The sequence below is a fragment of the Atractosteus spatula genome, chromosome 13 (genome assembly GCF_055471065.1).
Source record: "Atractosteus spatula isolate fAtrSpa1 chromosome 13, fAtrSpa1.hap1, whole genome shotgun sequence".
Classification (NCBI taxonomy): domain Eukaryota; kingdom Metazoa; phylum Chordata; class Actinopteri; order Semionotiformes; family Lepisosteidae; genus Atractosteus; species Atractosteus spatula.
Window position 1 is genome coordinate 32,371,218 of NC_142718.1, and position 22,291 is coordinate 32,393,508.

The 22,291-nt window shown below is 35.3% G+C and overlaps 1 protein-coding gene across 1 annotated transcript in view; it reads left to right on the forward strand.

Moving 5' to 3' along the window:
- Positions 1-22,291, forward strand: part of kalrna (kalirin RhoGEF kinase a) — a 209,033-nt gene that overhangs the window by 60,791 nt on the left and 125,951 nt on the right. The window contains exons 2-9 of the mRNA XM_088930063.1: positions 4,198-4,272; positions 6,879-6,993; positions 11,527-11,719; positions 12,192-12,704; positions 15,964-16,086; positions 16,975-17,166; positions 18,169-18,300; positions 20,232-20,462. Of these exons, the coding sequence (XP_088786189.1) occupies positions 4,198-4,272; positions 6,879-6,993; positions 11,527-11,719; positions 12,192-12,704; positions 15,964-16,086; positions 16,975-17,166; positions 18,169-18,300; positions 20,232-20,462 (1,574 nt within the window). The remainder of the gene's footprint in view (positions 1-4,197; positions 4,273-6,878; positions 6,994-11,526; positions 11,720-12,191; positions 12,705-15,963; positions 16,087-16,974; positions 17,167-18,168; positions 18,301-20,231; positions 20,463-22,291) is intronic.

A 22,291-nucleotide genomic window follows, 5' to 3' on the forward strand; every position in this document is an offset into this window, starting at 1 on the left:
AGGCCTGAAATGGCCATGGTAACCTTGGGTTGCCATGCAGCAGTGACCCCTATGACATTCCAGGCTCCGGTAAGCTTGCATTGCTGTTTGAGCTGCAGCACTTCTCCAGTCAATTCTACCTCTGCTCTGGGCCCTTTGGAAGGCTCTGTCGCTACAAGCACTGCACTGTACCTTCAGTGCATGATTTAGGCTCATAATGGAAAAGCCAATTTGATTATGTACTTTTCAGAGACGAGAACTATAAAAGGAAACTTAATCATGTGCAATGGCATTTACTTAGATAAAGAAACACAAATAAAAAACAGCCTTTTTTTTACTGATTGAGCCACTGTTCTATTTCAGGTACATGTAAAGGCATTTCTCCAGAAATTAAATTCAAAGAATGTGGTTAAAATATTGAGGAACGGTAAATACTTCAAAATGATATTGAATGCTTTTAAAATGTATTAAAAGCATATTTAGAGAATTAAGGTTTCCTTTTGAACCGGGCTTTCAGATTCTGTGACTCACTTGCTGAGATACAGTACAGCTCATTACAGACATATTAACAGGGCTCATATGATGTAGGAGTAAACTCTCACTTTTTTAATACTGTCAGCTGATGAGCATGCTAGTCTTTCAGCCTTTATATCCCAGCTGTTAAACGAGGGATTGTAAAAGTAACAGATTGTGCCACTAATGAATAACTGCCATCATAATTGGGCCAAATGGCAAAAGTTTTGATCTTTGGAAGAGTGTAATGTACATTATGTGTTTGGATGATTCCTTTCAGGGGTTTACACAGTGGACACATTTCTACCTTTGACAGTAGTCTGCACTTTACTGCTGACATTTTTCACGAAACTCAACATTTGTTTCTTAATTTCCTCCTTCAGATTTCATTTCTGAACAATATGTGATGGCATTATAGGGCATCAGAGCTTTTAAATATGGAAATCTGAGCTATCCCCTGTGCATTCATATTCCATTTTCCCAGAAGCTGAAACACAAAGCAGTCAAAGCAGGCTGTGCAGTGTCTTGCAAAATGTGCAAACAGCCACATAGCATGTGTATATGCAGTTTGCTTGTATCTGTTAGTCACGAAAATAAGACATTTTAATACTTTGAGGAACAGACAGTATTTCTTCGATAAACAACAAGCAGCATAATTCTTGGCTGTTTAATATGGTATATACATTTCACAATTCAGAAAATCAAATTTGACAATCCGGAACATCTGTATTTGGTACATTCATTCATAGTGGCTGTAAATATCCCAGCAAATTCCTGTCTGCCATCTAAATGGAGTTTGACAGTGATGTGAAAGGGTGTCTTTAAAAATATATCCTGATGCTTTCATTAGTTGTTACACTGTAGATACATATAATATATAATATCTTTAGAAATGCTTTCATTGACTTCAAAGAGTTTCTGGGCTTGAATAAAAAAATAAGTGTTTTCTTTAGCGTTATACATTTAGATCTCAGGGGAAAGGAACAAAAACTGATATGACATCAAGAGCTTGAAAATTTGTTTTATGTGTAGATTTCATGAAACAAATATTTATACAGCTCTGTGCGATATTTGGGCCTACAGGTTTGATAATTTGTGGCTAGACAGCAAACTACAGACTCATGTTCTGTGTACTACATACAGTTTAACAGCAAATGATGTGGAAACTTCTTTGTCAGGTTAAAAAAATGGAAACAGTTACAGTATCTTCACTTGTAATATCCATTACAAGTAATATGAAATATAAGGTATTCTGGATGCAATGTAAGCATTCTTGATGCCAGACATCTTGGTAAGGGAAAGCACAGGGTTATGTAGTTGCTTATGCAAGAAATACACTTGAGCAGAAAAACATGTGTACTGGGTTATCTATCTACTGCACTGACAGTTTTGTTGTCACTTAAACAGTAGTTGTAGTAATGTAAATACATTGTTGACGTACAGATAGGTGTGTGCATGTAATAAAAATTATAGTGTTTTAAGTAACAGAATGAATGTACTCATCAAAGTTGATCTTCTGTTCCATGCACAGTAGGCCATTCATTTCTAAAATAGGTGTTGTGAAATAAAGAATAAAATAGTGTCATGAGACTGCAGAACATCAAGTATAATGTAATTATTGGGTTGACACTGGGAATCCCAAAACACACATACTCTGATTTCATTATTTAACTTGAGGCAGTAAGTAGCCAAATGCAGCATGTTGATCTTTATATGTAGATTTAAGATATTATCCAGAGATGTTGCTATGTACCTGCTGTGTAGATGTACCATTGTGTTCTATTATTTATAACATCTTCTGGAAACAACACTTTAGTTATGTGGAGATTTACACATTTTCTCTGTGCAAGAAAATGTCTTGAAATCATTCTGTCCTGCTTGATATTAATAGTAACAGTGGTTTGTGTCCTTTGCAGTTTCGTCTATGGTATTGAAATGCTTGAAATGCATACTTTGTTCGGAAAAAAAAAACACTGAATGCTTCTTCATTTTAAAACATAAAGTGGTTAAGCTAGACATGCCAAAACGGATACTGCAGTTTCAGTTCATTCGATATGTTTAAACAAGCCAATTGTTAGGCAGTGCAGCTGCAGTTGAGATTGCCAAAGCAGACTGCTCAGAGGAAGAGCTTTTACCCTGCCTAGATGTTTGATGTCCAGATACAAGCTGATTACATGTTCTGAAGAGTCAAATACTCCATTACGTTGGGCGCCCACATTCTCTTCTTTCCAGGAATAGTGGAGAAATTATGGATTTTATCGTTCTTGGATTAATGTGGAATGAAAACAAATACCATTTATGATTCTGTGTGAAATGAAGATGAAATGTAAAAGAGCAGCACAATTTTGCTTTTGCGTTCCATGCAAAACAGTGAAGTACAGTATAAAGAAGCTTTTTTGTTGTCTTTGGAGGCAGATAATGAAAGTATAATTTAAAGCCTATAGAATGGTTAACAATCCTTGTACACATGCCATACTGATATCTACATTTATGATCTAGAAGTCTGTTAATGCATGTTTATACATCTGAAATTATACAGTTATTCTATATTTCATGAATATCTATTTTTTGCAGAAATCAATGAACAGATGTTTCATTCTAAGGATGCATTAAGGAGTCCAGAAAGTCCATAGTATGCACACTGACCAGTTTTATAGCTGAGTGAAAGTATGGTTTAGTGTCCTAAAAGAGGTTATGTGCTTATTGTATTCTATTCTTCTATTCGTGTATTTTGCAATGAAACAGCAAGAGCTTGACCTATTCATTCACATCATATAAAAATTAATAAAAATTGCATAATTCATAGCATGCTCTTAAAGGAACACCATAATCCTGAAAGGTGCCCATTGTAAAACACACAAATTATATTGTTTGGATTTAAGTCTATGGCGAATGGCTATATCAATATTAAAAAACAACTGTTGAGTATTGTGTTGAAAGGAGATGAAAGGGCAAAGTGGAAAATAAATGGGGCTAAATCAACAATTTTCTTTCAACAAAAATATGAAGTTTAAACTACTAGACTTCATTTTCAGTCCATTCATGTATACTGTCTATAGTGCTTGGTACTTTTACAAAGGAGAAAAGTGGTGTGTGACTCCTTTATTCTGTTCTGGATGAGCAATGTTGTACAGTAATCATTTTTTATCTTAATGACTTGCTTATAGTAATGCCAATTATCTAACCTAAACCAATTACTATATGCAGGTAAAGTTTTTTAATGATTTAAGTATATATTATGTAAATAGGCAGACATATTTACAGTATTGAAAGAAGTTGAAAACAACTCTCAGATGTGTAGGTCATTACTTTAATTGATTAATTCATTATTAAAATTACTTTTTTTCAAACATTTAATTACCCTTCTGCATAATGAAAATAAATCCTCTTAGAAGCTTTCCAAAGCTAATTATTCTACTTATTTTTAATATGCAAGTGGTACATAGTGTCTGTTTTAGACAGGTATGATTGTAAGGCAATTTGTGAAGGTGGAGGGTGATTGCATTATTTTAACAATTTTGCAAACCTTTTGTGGTATGTGTATTTATAAATACAATTAAAAATGTAAAAATAAGTTTACTGAGAGCAGTTATTTATTTCTGATTTTTTTCCATTGAAATTTGCGTGTGTGTCCAGGAATTTTAATCTTGTTATGAGATTAAATGTTAAATCAGATTATCAAATTCTTTCTGTATTTTTTTTCAGGGTCTTTCAGAAATGATGGAATTAAAGCATCTGATGTCTTGCCTGTACTAAAAGAAAAAGTGGCCTTTGTATCAGGTGAGTTAATTGTGCAAATGCAACTTAAATTTAAATATGACAAATGGTAATAGTGTTACTGAATGCTTTGTGCTTGAAACATTCAAACCATAGATTTTTTTTTTTAGAAAAACAAAAAGTGGCAACATACTAAACAAATGGGTTACAAGGGCTGTTGAAAGGTGGAGGCATCTGTGCAGGATGAGTTGAGCAGGATTGTTGTGAGATTCATCATCTGCAGATTTCTACACATTTGAAAGAAAGTAACAGATACATGCAACAGACTTATTTTTTTGTTTTTGCTTTGAATGCCTTGTGTTTCTGTATTGGTGAAAACATGCAAATGCCAAATGAAATGGTGATCGATCTGAAGTTTAAGTGCAAAGGACTAGCCCTGTGCCACACCAGATACAATGTACTGTATACTGTATATATACAGTATATGGGTTCCTGGCCTCCTTTCTTCCACCTCAAGTGATTTGGGATGGAGGTTCCAATTGCCTCATTCTTACAGCTCCTCTGTAATTCTTTCACTCAAGCTGTCTTACAGCCAAATCTACATTTCAGATTGCCCCTGTACTGAACTGCTCAATGCCGGTCCAAAGCTACTGAATTTAAAATGAATATCTTACTTAGCTGCATGCTTCTTTTTGCTTGAAGTTCTCTTTGCATTCCTTTTGTAAATAAGGGACACTGATATGTGAGTTTGCATGTAAAATACTCGTAACTTTGATTCTCATGGGGTGTTTATGTTTTGCTCGTTAATGTGTACTTAATACAGAGGGATTGACTTTACTGCAGATAAAACATAACTTCTGTGTAAACAATTGTTGATCCACACTAGGGCATGATTACCCTAAAAAAAACTTAAAAAGAAAGAACTTTTTTGTCCTGAGAAGGTAAAAGATCTCATGTGTTCTTAATTAAAATGATGCCTTGGTATTGTTTAGCCATTAGGGGATGGACTGCTTTTTGTAGCTTACATGTAGGAGGACAATCAGAAACCTAGATGTGAATACTTTTTTGGGATGTTTTTATTCTCACTCCATCCCCACCACAGAGGCCTGTTCTTTGTTTTATTTTTCCTGTTCTCTGTGTCTGGTAATCATTACCTCCACCTCCCAAATGGGAATGGGACTGAGGTGAACTACAGATCCAGATACTCAAGACTAAGGCCAGGTTTAAATCAGAGCCCATCCTCCAAATGCTCTTTATAACTCCTCCACTTAGAAGTGGCCCTTTGTTTCACGGATTTGCTTGTTGTTTTCACAGAGTCTTGTTTCTTTTACCCCATAGAAACCCACCATACAGGTTTACGTTTGGACTTGAAGCTGACGTTTTGATTCAGTCCAGTTTCTAGTTTTGATGCTGATTAGCTGAATAATTCAAAAAGAGAGTGATCTGGGGAAAAACACTTTCCTTTCATTTGAGTAATTTAGTTATTAGGGAACTCTTCCCGGGTATTTGCACACAGCAATTGTGAGACACAGTATAGGCCCTTGGTCATTAAATGAACTGAAGGAAAAAAAAACATATCTTCCCTGTATCAAAGGAAGGTGGAAGTCGCTTTGATAAAAGCCACCGAAAGCCCCTGGAAATCCCTGAATTCTGGGAAACAAGCCTACTTTGAACTACTTTTGTACAATGGAAGATAAACTAGAAAAAAAAGAATAGCATTTTTTTTCTTTATATAAAAATATACTGAGATAAATTTTAAAAAGCCAAGTGTTACTGGTTCTAATGCTCATTTGTTGCATTTTAATGCCTCTCAGTATATTAAGACTTTTACTGTGTATCGTCAATGGCAAACTATTCCCCTTAGTGAGGAACAGAATTGGCTTGGATTTAATGAAGAGTTAGCCCAAATAGAATCTCATGCTGTTTCATCCATTTTTTTCTTTATCTTTTGATATTGGGCAATGAGTAGCACTGTTTTGGCATTTGTATAAAGAAAAAAAACACAACCTGTAGATGTTGATTGATGTTGGATAGCAGAAAAGAGCTGCCGAGTTCATTTAAGTAGAATGTGGATGTATTCTAAAGATAAAGTGTTCCCAAAAAGTGTCAGCATGAATCTGTCACTGTGATCATACAGAGATTATTTTAATTCTTTCCTTCCTTGTCTCATGACTTCTGGTGTGTGCGCTGAGGGACTTCTAAGTATCAGAACGGACAAATATGTACTGCACTTCCTCCACAATCAGATGAGCTTTCCCTCTTCACATGTGAATAATGGTGAAAAGCCTCTGTTTTAAACTAACTTTGAGAGCTGCATAACTCTCGTGCTTCTCACGGTCAAATACCGTAGGTTAAAAAGTGGTAACATTTCTATTGTTTCTTGAATACAAAAAACAGGCCATTCACCATTTTTAACTCCATCAGATCAGCTTTTCCTGTTTTATATTACCATCCTAAGGCCATATTCTCTGGAGTGAACGGTGGCTTAATATGTCTCATTGTATCATTTTAATGTGCTGATGTCTTATTGTTTTATAATGCTTATAAGGTTTACACTAATGAGGGCAATCCCTTGAGTGATTTTGAGATTTTGCTAGAACACCTGGCAGGTATTGTATAATTGAATGTCGGCCACCACAGACTTTCACAGTGCAGTGTGTCGTCTACAGGAGGCCGTGACAAAAGAGGTGGCCCAATCTTGACCTTCCCAGCAAGAAGTAACCATGACAGAATAAAGCAGGAAGACCTCCGAAGACTGGTACAATATTTGGCTACTGTACCAAGGTAAACACAAACACGCTAGCCCATGCAGTGAATAAGGCAGCTTTCAACCTTCTGTCGATTGCTGATTGGTTCTACTAAATTGGTCTTATTAATTTATTTATATACAGTATGTGCAGAAATCCATGCAGTATTTATTCTTTTTTTTTTCTTCAGATATTCTATATAATATACAGATGAGATGCAGAGAAATATAATAGATGAAAAAATCCTTCTTCAGATTGAGATTAGATTATTTGTATTACATTGATTTCTGATGACAAAAAAAAAATGGCACTGATTTTTTTCTCAAATATCAGCTTTGGAAAGGATTCTTTTTTCCGGAGTGTGTTTTTATTTTTGTTGGAATACCAGAAGGCGTGGTCCTGTCATATACAGTACTATAGTAACTGCTGGCAGCAGTTGCTGTGGCTTGCATTACTCTGCTTCTAGCACACTTTTTTTCTGGTGTTGGTATTGAATTGTTTGCAAGGTTCCTGTCACGGCTTTAATTCTATAAGTCAATATTCCACTAATGAAGAATTTGATACACCAGTCAACTACGTGCCACCGATCTTACCTCATTATAGAACCCAAAACGGTTTCTCGAGCTAAAAAACGTTCACCTAACCTTTGATGTATCTGATTATTCATCTACCGTACATGTGAGGCTTTTATTGTAGGGCACTTCGTAATTTGTATCTTAAACATTACACTGGGTGCACATAATACACACTGTACGTGCCTCTAACTTGGCATAGACAAAAGTAAAAATGTAATAACATGAAATTAAATGGAATTTGTCTATAAATAATTTCAGTTTTGATAATACACCATGTATAGTATCAGTTAAATAAATAACCCATGAGGGACCTGATTGTTATGTATTGTCCATACAACAAAGTCCATTCACTCTTCATTGTTAGAAAAATGCTTCATCATTCTGTCAGAAGTGAAGTAATTGGGACTATTCTTCCTAGCAGGATCTATTAAATGTGATATATAGGTTTAGCACTGGTGCATTACTGTCAAATAAGTACTTCTGAGTTTAGAAAGTTGTGCCGAGAAGATGGCAGGGTGATTCATGAAGGAGAAGCTCATAAAACATACAGGTAGGAATAAAGACATGTGTTGAGTAATAGACGCATGACTTAGGTTGTGTAGTTACATTTATATACAATATGGTGAAAGCACCGGTGTCATGTTTTTTGGAGTTACTTTACAGGTGCTGTCTTGTAATTTTTCCAACATCGTTTTTGGAGGCGTCACATTCATAATCAGAAATTATAATTTAATTGCGAATTACGTAATATTTACAATATTGTATAATATGTGCTGTAGCTGCTTATTTTCAAGAAACACGACAGCTTGACTATTTTAAATTAAATATATAAATATTGCATAAACATACAGTATTTATTTATGTGAACAAAGAAAGCATAAATTGGTTTTTGAGATATCAGTCCCTGTCAGACTGTAATAAATAATATAGGTAACATGACAGTAGTAATAGATTAATAGTTACATTTACTACATACTGTAATTCAGTATTTAACCTATTATTCAAACAGATGTTTGTTACAATGCTTTAAATTAAATGTATGTTTTTATTATTTCAGCTTTTTTAATTAAGACCCTTTGGCTTACTAAAACGAAACATATGTAATTCTTTTTTATAGGTACTTCACACCTTCTTGATGTATGGTGTAAATCTAGGCACAGCATCCTATCTGTTTCTAAGTCAACCTCCTAGAAAGACTTAATATTATTCATAAATAAGAGCTTATACTAGTCGAATATATTTTTTATTCCTTAATGATTGTGTGAAACTTCCCACAGCTGTTTTCTTTGCCTGTTTTATTTTTATATTAGACTACAGAGGGAGTTCTGGTCTGTTATAGATACAGAACTGTAGGTAGCTTTAATGACAACTTTATCTTTCCAGAAAGGCACCAAATTAAATTCTGCCTGTTAAGGAGATGATTCAAGTTGCTTCACTTAGAAGAAATATGAGGAACAGTTTATGCTTAATTTGTGGAAGCAATATATTATTTCCCTGCCCATGCAATCTGTATCCTAACCTTTTGCTTTCCGCTAATTGATTGTTCATCATGTGTTTTACTTGTTGGGATTGATGTTGAATCCAATTGACAGTCATGTGTATTTTGAATTTAGCAAATGAATGAACTGTTTTACCTTCTTAAGGTGTTTTTTAACCCTTGGTAAGATACTGATATAGATATGCAGTCTAGCTCTGCTGCATTTTAAAAATGTAGGAAATCTCTGCACGCTGGTGCTTAATCCGTTCAGGAACAATGTCAGGACAGTACTGCTCTGTCACGCATTGATCAGTCTTGGCACAGTGCCTATGAAGTAAACTTCAAAGCTCTCTGTAATATAGGACAAAGGCTTGTTAATTAGACTTTAAACAGCCTGATACCTTAGGGGAAAATAGTATAAATAAAAGATACTTTTTCCACCTAACCTTACTTTATTAATACACTCAGAGCACTGGAAATAAGAAACCTCCTTTCATGTCATGATGATTTGCCTCTTTCATTCTAGTAACCTTCTTGAACTGAAAGCTTGTGTATTCATGAAAACTGTTATTTGACTGTTATTTGACTGTTCTTATCTATATTTCACTAAACTTCCTCTTCTGCTTTTAAAACATAAGAAAACATTAAAATTATTTAGCAACATGTAACGAGGAGCAGTTGCAGTACTTTAAGTAGGTTTAGAACTGAGTATTGCACGTTACTATTCAAATTTTGTACAATAAGGTTATACTGTAAGAGATAGTTTTTCCTATCTCTAACATTTGTTCTAAATTAGGACTTGACTTTACTGTCCACAGTCAGAATATCTTTTATACTGTAAATATACAATATTTCGTGTTTGCCAAAATGTAGTGTTTTAACATAAACATTAAAATAAAAGCTTTTTTTTTGTTTTAGGACACATCTCTGCTCTATTACTGTATATCAAATGGTTGATGGAAGTAAAGAAGAGGGAAACAGGGAAATAGAATTATTGATCTACTTTTTTTCAAACTACTACTTGTTTTAAAGATAATGTAAACATTCGGGGTGCACATTTTAAAGGTGTATACAGACATTGAAATATATGAAAATAGAGGTAACAGTTTTACTTAGCAATCATCAGTAGTTTTCTTTTCTTAATCTAACAAGAGGGAATAAAATGCACTGTAATATTGAACTGTTTTCCATGAGTGTGTTTTTAACTAAGATAGTACAACAGCTACAAGGCATTTTTAATTTCCCGCTACTGTAATATTTTCTTCTGCTGTAATATTTTTTTTAAAGATTACTGCCATTAGAAGAGTAAATATCGCAACATAATGTCTGTCTGGAATGTTTCCAGTTTCAGTTTCTTTCAGTGTTTTTAGTGTTACTCTGCTCACTAATTTTGCTTGTACTTATTATTTTCAAAAGATAAGAGGTAAAAATTGTAGATAATTATTTTTTAAAACTTTCACCTTTCATAAAGTCATTTTTAGGTTTGTCCTTTTAACATGTGTTTCCTAACTTAAAGGTACACTATTTTTATATTTAATGCATGAGTCAATATATTGTTGCATTTAATAAGCCAATTGTTGTAAGTGGTATGGTTTCATAGTTACTGTGGCTTGGTTCTTGGCGAGAGTAATTTTCTCTGTGGATCCAGTATTACTTAAAAACAGCTTCTGTCCTGGAGCATCTTAGATGTTCTTTTCTTGTCTTTTCACTGCTGTGATTTGTTTTGTGCTCAAACGCATCCTTTTTGCTACTGCTGTCAAGTGACCCATTTATAATTGAATATAGAGGAAATTAAATGGATAATAACGCTGCTTTTATTGTTAGAATAACTACACGCTTGTGTGGAAATAACAAACATTGCGTTCAGTGGATTTGTAGCCTTAAAGCAAAAAAGAGATTAGTATCACATTAATTCCAGCCGTTTTAAAAGGTTCAGAAGGGCAGGAAAAGGAGTAGAGCAATTATTACTTGTTTTATCTAAGCATCATCACTAATATGTGTTTTCAAAATAAAGGTGCACAGGATTTTAATAGCAGTGTAAGCCGTGAGAAAATAAGATATATATATATTCATTTTCATTAAAGGTTTTAATTAAAATGACCTAATCTCATAACTAAAACTGTAAAAGGTTTCAGAGGACCATGCTAAACAATTGGATATTGGATATCAGTCAGGATATGGTTTATTTACCCAATTGTAGAGAAAAGAATTGCTGCATGGGTAAAAAAGACTTTCAGACCCATAATATTAAAGCTTTGCTGGATTTGCCATTCAGAAATGCAACTGGTATATGATTGTAATCCATTTCACTTAATCAGAGCAGTGAAAAGTTTGTGATATTTTTAAGGTTCCTTTTGGGAAGCAAAGCCTGACTCAGTATAAATGGACTTGAAAGATGTTCATTTTCAGATCATCTGCAGAGTCTCTTTTGACCCAATTGCATGTTTAAAGTGTGTGACTGATGTTGTAGAATGCCATGTTGGCTGTGCTCTAATAGCAATGTTTTTCCACTTCACAGCGATGATGTCTGTAAGCGGGGTTTCACTGTAATTATTGACATGCGAGGCTCTAAGTGGGACTTGATCAAACCTCTTCTGAAAACCCTGCAAGAAGCTTTTCCTGCTGAGATCTGTGTTGCACTTATTATCAAACCGGACAATTTTTGGCAGAAGCAGAAAACTAATTTTGGCAGCTCAAAGTTTACATTCGAGGTGAGGATTTGGTATACATATGAACAAAGAACTTTTTATTTTTGAATCCCATGCATGTGGATTTTATCTTCAAAAAGAATTAACAGTGGTTTGTGTGCCTGTGCTACATGAACAGGTATTATAAAGTTAGTTATGAGATAATAATCGCTTCAGAGACAATGCATGGGGCATTTCATGGTGTAAAGAGATTTATAATGGTGTTTAAAAGATAATAAACTGTATGACCATTTGAATAAATCATATCTGAATGTCAAAATAAAAATATTTAGTGCATGGGAATTATTCTTTTGAATACTTTTTTTTTCCACAGCTTAATTTTGTTGGAAGTACATGTAAAATCGGAAGAGTTGGAAGTGCTCTTAAATCAAAAATAATCTGCATATTCTCTGTGTTTAATAATATTCTCTGATAAGTTAAATTTTGTACAAATAAATGCATAAATGATATAAATGATTCCTCTATTTTTTTCCAGACCAGTATGGTGTCAGTGGAAGGTCTTTCAAAGCTAGTTGACCCATCCCAGCTGACTGACGACTTTGAAGGCTCTTTGGAGTACAACCATGATGAGTGGATTGAACTCCGTGTGTCTTTGGAAGAGTTCATTGGCAGTGCTGTGCACTTGTTATCCCGTCTAGAAGAACTACAAGAGATACTGGCCAAAAAGGAGTTTCCTGTGGATGTGGAGGGGTCCAGGAGATTGATAGATGAGCATACTCAGCTGAAGAAGAAGGTGCTTAAGGCTCCAGTGGAGGAGCTAGACCGTGAAGGCCAGAGGTTGCTGCAGTGTATTCGCTGTAGTGATGGGTTTTCAGGGAGAAACTGCATCCCTGGCAGTGCAGACTTCCAGAGTGTTGTGCCAAAGATTGCCAGTCTTCTTGACAAACTGCATTCCACCAGACAGCACTTGCACCAGATGTGGCACATGAGAAAACTGAAGTTAGATCAGTGTTTTCAGCTTCGACTCTTTGAGCAGGATGCAGAGAAGGTAAAGTTGATTCCCAGTAGGACTCTTTGAGTCACAAATTCCTAGTGACTAAGAAAGTTTATTTGTAAAGTTCAGGGTCTGTTTCTAGTTTGAAATTGCTTAGTCTTATTGCTTAGTTTTACGTAGAGTTACTATAAATGTGAACACGGTATTTCCCTACAAGATACATTGTATTTAGTACCAAGAAAAACAGGATTTCGACCTGCTAGTATCTACATCACTGATTGTCACTTACAGTATGTGGCATGTGTCTAGCTGTGCAGGGGAATTCAAATAACAATTAGAAATGACCAAATTCAATATTTGTGAGATGTTAACAGGGTATTTGCAGGTTACATACAGTACAATGGCACCAATCAGAATTGTTTGCATTCCTGATGTATGTATACTGGGAGGTGTTATAATTTTTCATATTTTTAAAGATTATTATTATTATTATCTTTTTGAGGCTTTGTATCGCACAGATATCTTCATATACAGTACATGTTACAAATGTAATATACTGTATTAATATTGTGCTCGAGAATAAGAATTCTGTAAATGTTTTATAAATGTGTGACTCAGATACATGACATCAAGAAACCTAAACAATTCTTCATCTGGAACCAGTTTAAAAACTGGATATGGAGGATAAAAGCAAAACACAGCAACTTATGATATGTAACTTTCCATAAAGCAACAAGCATTTGTAAATTTAAGTAGTTGCAAGCAATGTATAGTACAGTCTTTCATCTTCATAAATATTTTTAAAGCACTTCGTGTGCTTTCCAGATGTAAAAGTGTTCATATGGTATACAGGCAATTTAAGCCTTTTCTGTCTGCAAACACTTTCCAAGCAATTTGAAAGTAGTGTAGGAAAAATAAAACCACATACCTTCAGATGTAATGGGAAAGCCCAAGCTACAGTAGGTTATTGTACATATGTCAACCCACAGAAGTTTGAAATATCAGATGATTTATTTTAGCAGTTCAGGGCTGCAAGTTTTAGGGTGAAAGTTGAGGATACTGTATGTTGGTCTTTGGAAGTTTCAAAGCAAAGGTTAGCACTTAAAGAAAAGGCTGGTGCCTGGACAAAAGAACGGTCAAATCTATTTTCCAGCTTCTAAGTAAATTACTTCTTTTTCTTACCCTGTGCAATTTACTAAACCTTAGTCTGCTCTGTGCTTTGATTGTCATACAGTAAAAAAAATACAGGAAAGGGTCCCGTTTTCAATTACCGTAGGTTACTCTGTATGTAACAGTACTCCATCCTTTTGTCTTTCCTGAGTTACTCTGGATAAATTAATTTTGCAAGTGACATAAATTTTTATCAAGATCATGTAGTGATAATTGTATCCCATAATCAATCATTACTCCCACATTTCATGTGCTATACGTATAAAAGAGGATGCAATTCATCCACAAATGAAGTGCAGCCCCTTAATTGACCTAGTGAATCCAAATATTTATCTAGCACTTATAATCCCTCAGACTATCAAAATTATATTGATCAAAAGTTGGTTCAGCAACAATGTGACTGCGCTGAATATTGATATTTTTCCTTCAGTCTGCTGGGTTTGAGAGACCACTGCTTGGCCATATGTGTGAGGAAGGCGGAACCCCCCTGATCATGCAGGAGGTTATTAATCTGGGGGTGGAGCTGGGGATGGCAGTGGGGTGTTAGTGCAACATATGCTGGTTTAGAGTCCCATATTTATACCCTGGGGCCAGTGATCAATAGAAACTTGTCCTCCTCCTGAACCCCTTCTCCTCCTTTTGTTAGGAACTCCATTTAAATTCAAGTAAAAAAAAAACATTGGTCGCAGCATAAACAGAAATAAAATAGGTTACATGTGAAATTAATGAGTTACAATGCATACTGTACCTGTGTTTCTATTATAGAATAATAGAACTACCATTATATAACTCACCATGAGCCTGTTCTTTTTTGCCTTTATAGTGTATGTCCCGGAATGACAGCCTAGTAGGACAATAGCTCCCAAATTATATGTTCAAGACCTAATTAGGATAAGTGCAGATACTTCCCTAATTAGTGTCTGCCCCCATGGTGCCTGTTCTTAGAATGGGCAAAGTTAGCTTTTAATTTCCCTGGTGAGGCAGTGCTGATTTAGGACAGAGCCATGTTTGTTTCTGATCTTACAAGTTGCTAATTCTTATGGTGCCATATGCTGTCTTTATGTTTTTAAACATCCTTTCAATGGAAGGCCATTGTTTTTGCTATCAAAGTGCATGATTGATTTTCAGCTTTTCCTTTACTGCTCCTTTACAATTTATATTTTTATAGCACACATCTCAAAATGTTGTGAAAAAAGTTATTTTTTAAAGCCCTGTGATATTGTATCTGGGAAATAGTGGGCACACTAATTAATTTCTTTAAGGGCATAACTTGGACGTTATGTCCTGCTTACTCCTGATTTTTACTAACTCGTTCTGAAGTAGAAGCAGTAATTTGTGAACAGCAAAGCTTGTTACGCATATCAGGAAACCATGCATTTTACAGTTTACAGTACTTTTCTGCAAAGATGACACAAACCCATTAAGCAGTCAGAAGCACCAAAAACGCATGATTTTTAAAAATTAATAGAAACTGGAAAAAGGAGGCATACCAGAGAGAAATACAGAAATACAGTAGCAGAAATATTGAGTTTTGTGTTTTTTTCCCATGGAAATTTTTTTTAAGGAACTGACATTGGTAGAACCATGCTTCTTATTTACTTCTTAATGGAATGAACTTAATGAAAATAATTAAATCACTTTAAATGAAAGCCACTTTTAGGTAATTCCATTGGTATATATTACAGTTTGTAATGTTTGTGAAAATTGTAATTGGAATTTACAATTAAACATTATTGACTCTCCACTTCTATATGTACTTTAATTTGACAGTCACTGATCACTTTGTTTTATGTGAAATGTTGAAGTTCTGTCTTGTCCTGACTAACATTTTTTTTAAACCATTAATGGTTTATTTTCTCACTTTTTAAAGTGTAGTTTTTTTTTGTTGCAACTGGGTAGATGGATGACTACATGTGTTGTCATGTCGAGTTTGAATTTGCTAGAGGTCACCACATTTTTTCCTCATGAATGTGCTTACATTTTGGTAAATACAATTAAAATCAAGTTGAAAAACAAACCATTACTGGTATAAATATTTGTAACTTGAAAGCCAGTGAAATGGCACAGTGACTTGAGTCATTTGACGGTTTTCAGGCACTGTGAAATTAAGATTTCTTTTGTACTTATGAATTTCTTAATTTAGATGTTTGACTGGATCAGTCACAACAAGGAGCTGTTCCTACAGAGCCACACAGAGATTGGGGTCAGTTATCAACATGCAGTGGATTTACAGACACAGCACAATCACTTTGCTATGAACTCAATGGTAAGACTTTTTTTTGCTGAAAACATATTTGGGGTTTTAAAGGCATTGTCTCTTCATCTGCTGGTGAATTATTGATTGTGTGAATAATTCAGTGTTACTCCAAAACTCCCATATAGACATGAATACTTTGGAAACTATGAAAACAACAAGGTAATTGATAAAGACTGATGTTGTTAATTCCTTGTCAAACCTCTTATTACATCAATGACAAAGATCTGTTAGATTATTTTTGAAGTATTATTATGTGTAATGATTCTTTATTCATTGGTTTCTTTTTAAGTAAAATTCTTTCATGCTTAAAAATATTTTTAAAAATATTTTTTAAATGTTCTTTTTCAACAACACATCACTGTCCCTAAAGTTAACAAGTCTTAGACTTGAAAGTCAGTGTTTTAAAATAACCCAGTTAAAAAAAACAGTACAGTATAGTGTCCTTTATTATTTTTAATGTGTTTATTAACAAGAACAGATTGGTGCATTCTTGTTCCTACAATACAAATATATAATGTTCAATTTACACAATCTGTATGGATAAACTAAACTATCTGATGTAAATAATATCATCATTGTGACACATATACTGTACCAGACATACACTCATAACCTTTTAAGAGAGGTATTATTTTAAAGAGTTTCATAAGCTGAACAGATAGAAATATACAGATAAAAGCCAGATGGCAGTACAGCACATGATACTGTTTTTAGTGAGGGTATCAACAAAGATGCACATACTGTATGTTTGATGATTTCTACCCAAATTCAGCTAATACAATGTTCGGTTTTTAATATGTTCAGCAGACTTATTTCCCCGTGCTTCATTCCTATTCCTCTTGTCAGCTTGCAAGTAGATGTTTTATCACAGATATGTTCCCTGTCCTCCCTCATCAGAATGCATACGTCAACATCAATCGGATAATGTCTGTGGCATCCAGACTGTCAGAAGCTGGCCACTACGCCTCCCAGCAAATCAAACAGATCTCGGCCCAGCTAGATCAAGAGTGGAAAAGCTTCGCTGCTGCCCTGGATGAGCGTAGCACCATCCTGGCAATGTCTGCAGTGTTTCATCAGAAGTCTGAACAGGTTAGAGCTGGTATCATCAGTAAGAACTGTACAAATATGTCTATGACTGTAGAATAAGTGCACTATATTTATCATGATGTTTGATTTGAATTGATTCTGTAGAAAATAGTTCAAGTGCACAAAAAATGGAACGGTATCAGTGTCTGCTGACAGCTTTTGCTAAGATTTTTAACTGAGCACTGTGCTGTTCACAGTTTTCTGAACATCAGTTGGAGGTAAATGCTGGCAAAAATATTTTCTATGTTAGTGTTGTTGTTTGGAGTTTTAGGATTTTTATCATAATGTTTTTCATTTTAATGAGAACCCTGCACCTTTTATAAGGTTTGGCCTTCAGGTAACATACAAACCAAAAGACTTGATTACCTCTGCATGTTTTGAGTTGATGAATATTCACAAAATGGAGTCCACTATGAACGTTTGAGAGAGGGACAAGCCCCTGATTGTACCCATGGCGGGCTCCTTCCTTTATATGATATAGAGACATCTAACTTTCCTTTACCCCTTTTCTCATCCCACATACAGTACAGTAGGTGTGCTAGACCACTTTGTCCATGTGGCCATCCTCACCCCTCTAACCAAGCAGGATAGGCCAAAGTAAAACTTCAAGCATCCTGAATCAATATCTCCATAGTCCCTGTGTACAGTGTGTTTAAATGTTTTAAGATGTGTATTACAGTCCAAAATTACTATTTTGAGTTATACTTAATGTTATGTACAGTATATACCTGTATTGCACTGAAGTGTTCATAGAGAAAAACCTTTTTAAACTGGTATTTGATGTCTGATGTTCTTAAAGCAAAGCATAAATATGGTGACTCTTGTAGGTTGTAAACAAAAAATACTGCTCACTGTCAGCAGGCACTTAGCTGCTGATTCCTGTTTACTTCACCAGTCATTAAGTAGAACAGCACTGAGCAACGAATGTACATCTGACCTTGCCATTGTACCCCATTCTCCTTTGTGATATGTCTTTGTCGGAACGTGTTTCTGGACTGATTCCAGTTTCTGTCGGGCGTTGATGCTTGGTGTAAAATGTGCAGTGAGGGAGGCCTGCCATCGGAAATGCAAGACCTGGAGCTTGCCATCCACCATCACCAGTCACTGTACGAACAAGTTACCCAAGCCTATGCAGAGGTAAAGGATTCTGTTTCTTATGAAATGTAGTCTTGCTTGATCATTTAATTGGATTTAAAAGGAAAGCATATTTTTCAGCATCAGATCTAAATCTCTGGAGCACTTTTACCACCTCACGTCTGGATGAAGGATTAGCGAACCATACAGTAGGTAGCATCAAGCTCATAAAGTGAAGAACTGAGTGAACTTGCATTGAGTGTTGTAGAGCTCTTGCATCAATTGAGTTGATGATCTTGGCAACAGCTTTTTTTACTGAGAAAAGTCAGTAACCTTACTTACAAGTGCCTGTTGGTGGAAAACAGAGAGTGGGGAGCATTTCAGGATCATTTCTGCAAATTGCAATGAAGCCTGCATAGACTTCTAGCATTTCACCATTGGTAGTGATTGAAGTGTTTCTTTAACGAAATGGCACATACCTTTTACATTTCTTGTAGATATCATTTCACCTCGTTTGCTTTTAAAGAGCCAAAATAGTGAAAAAAACATCCTTTGCTGTTGAATCCTTGAAGTCTATTTAGACAAAAATTGTAATATCTGCTAATATGTAAGGCCATATCAGTCATGCTCACTGATTCACTGAACTGCAGTGGAAAACATTCACAATATAATAAGTCGTGGTGTATTTGCTAAGACATCCTTTTCCCTTCTGCCTGCTGTTGAAGCTCCAAATGGCATGTTCTTGATAGTTAGCATCTTTGTTTTTAAAGTCTTTGAAGTTTTAAACTTAAACTTTTAATGTGCTGACAGCAACTGTCATTGTCTCCTTAATAACTTTGCCATGGATGAATGATTTCTTTTTTTCACCACCAGATGGTTAATATGAAAAGACACCTCTGTGTCAGGCTTGTCTTTAGCCAAAGGTTAGGCAGGTTTTGAGCTTTCAAAATGCCCTTTAATTCCTTAAAGATCTCACACGAAAAATTGTGAAGGCTTCGCTGTGGTGGAAAACTAGGCAAATGCTCAGGTCTTTAAAATTGGTGAAAAGAAATCCACTGTCCCATTGCTGCCCTCTTCTATGACAGCCTTGGCTTCGCATTCGCCATCTTTGCTTTTCTAAATGAATCCTTGAAAAATAAAAAAATCTAAATCCCACTAAAACTAAACTAAAATCCCACTTTATTTCACGTCTCTGCATTTTGACGGCAGCAGTGATCGTGAGATGCAAAACATCTGGGGCAGTACAGTGGCTGTTTTATACTCTACACATGTATAAGCTAAAAATAATAAACATAATACATAATCAAAATCATAGGAGTTCTGTTTTCTGTAGCGTTCTGATTGGACAAAGACCTAATTAATATGCATGCCCACTATACATTCTCAGATTCCCACAGTAAACTGTAAGAGTGTGCATTCTAATATACTGTATAACCTACTGTATGTTGTGCAGATTTAAATTTTGATCTTTAATATCCTGTGTGGTATTTAAGTTATGACTGTTTTATTACAGTTATTGTTTCTAATTTTTTTTATTTTGCATAAGTAACTTTTTCTAATTTCTGAATTACTAAGTGCTGTTTTTTTCCATTTCGTTTTTCAGTAAATACAATCTTTGCTCCAGGCCATTTATAAAGCAAACAGAGATGAGATGGACAGCAGTGTTTGTGTTAGTTATGTCACCTATAAAAAAGCAAAAAACAAAGTATCTATTTGCTACATTAATATTGACTTTGTAGGCTGAATTCATCATAAACCTGGATAAGAATGTATAGTTTACTCAAATAATCAATGTGAAACAGACATTTCATTTTGGTTAAATCAAAGATATTAGACTATGGATCCACACATTATTAGCTCACTACCTGCAGGATAGTTTTATATTAAAAATGTCAATTGAGACCTTACTCTTTAAGCACTGTTTGAGTATGAAATGAAACAATGTGCAGGCTACTACAGTAAATACACTGTTGTATTTCTGCACCTGACTATAGGTGAGCCAGGATGGGAAAGCACTGTTGGATGTTCTGCAGCGGCCTTTAAGTCCTGGAAATTCAGAGTCACTCACTGCAACAGCCAATTACTCCAAAGCTGTACATTGTGTCTTAGATGTGGTACACGAGGTACTGCACCATCAGCGAAGGCTGGAGAGCATCTGGCAGCATCGTAAGGTTCGCCTGCATCAGCGACTGCAGCTCTGTGTTTTCCAACAGGATGTCCAACAGGTAAAAACCACAGTATGGCAGTGAAGATAAAGTCAGTTTGCTTTCTGCACCACTTATTATTGTTACAGGGATTTGGCAAAAGGAGAGGTCTGTGTTTTTTACTGGTAACATTCTGAGCAGCAGTTGTCTTTGATAATATTTCCTTTTGAGTCCTTTTGTTCTGTTTAGAGGGACAAGTTAATACGTAAAGAAGGTGAAAACTCTGATTCAAGTGTTTCGCCAAAAATAATTGCTAGTAACTCCATTGATTTTGACCCGAAGTGTGCACTTCCAGTGTGGTTCAGCACACTCCTTATTATAATGCTTCTGTGTTGTCTATGCACTTATTGACTTGCGAGTCCTTAAGTCATTGGTCTGTCTTGAAGGAATCACTAGGAGTTCTGTGTTAAAAATGTCACCAATTAGCCAAGGCACCCTGCCTTCTAATTAATGTAGACAATATCTTTGTCACGGATGTCGGAAAGGACAAACCGGGGAATGGCAGGAGAGCGAAAAGACCCTATGCGTAGCGGTAGGACGGGGGTTAGCCCGGTCTCAGCATTGACGTTTGGATGTCCTGAGACCCGCCTAGCACCAGGTTGCCCCATGTCCGCTTAGGTTTCTGAGGGCATAGGTTTCTATACGGCATTTCCTGAACAGCTGAGCCCAGGCTAACCCCTGTCTCGCTACTACGCATAGGGTCTCTTACGCTCTCCTGCCATTCCACGGTGCGTCCTTTCCGACATCCGTGACAATCTTATTGCCTACGTTATATTACCATATGGCTATTATATGGGATATAAGGCACTATATTGATATATTTAAACTACATTATTGAAGAAACACTGTTCTAGACAGCACACATTACATCAGCTTGTTTAGTGTGAAGTAAAGGACATTATATTTAGTATGGTACCTGTTTACTGAGAAATAAATTTTGCTTGTAAATACTGTTCGATATTTTATGACCAAACTGCCAGTTATTATTGGTTGTTGATTTATTGATAATCAACCATATATACACACAGAATCAAACACATAAACTATTTAATAAGTACCATTTATTAAAACTCTTGAAGAATGCAAAATAACAATGCATCTAGGATTCTCTTATTCCTTCTTTGACATTTTGCCAAGAATAGGGATAATAACCCTTGCATGAACCCTACAGTTAAATATAAGCCGGATCTCACTCAAAAGTCAAGTAGTTTTATCAGCAACATGCTCCGACACTTAGGTCAGGTTTAATTCCACTTAAAGGTTTGCCAGTTGTGTATGCCAAGTTTCAGTTTTCTTAAAGGAGTAAAAAAAGCAACAGCTGGTCATTACTAAATGTGATCAAGTTCACTGTTAATTTGTATTTCGCCTCAGGTGATTAATTATTAATTTAATAAATAAATTGGAAACATATATTTACAACACACACACTGCCCTATTATTAGTGTATTTTCCAAATGACCTCTCAGAAAGCAACAGCATACCTGTCTGATGTGTCATTTCAGGCAGTCTCAAGAGAAAAAAACACCATCATAAAGTGCAGTTCAGTTTGCAGGAAGCTACTGAATTGCTACCTAAAGTACATCTCATACTGTAATGTTTGTGGCAGAGGGTGTTTATACAGTATGCATGTTCTCTTTAAAAAAAACACTAATATAATAGAAAATACAAAATTCTAAAACTCTATGAGCAATTTTAGGAGCTTGATAGTGAAATTACTGTATACAGTATCTTCATGGCAAGGATGGAGATGGAAGTTTTTAAAAAAATGTTATTTACTCAGAAAATGTGGTATGGTGTTGCTGTGGTTAGCATTGGTGCCTCATAGCACTGGGGCATTAGGTTCAATTCCA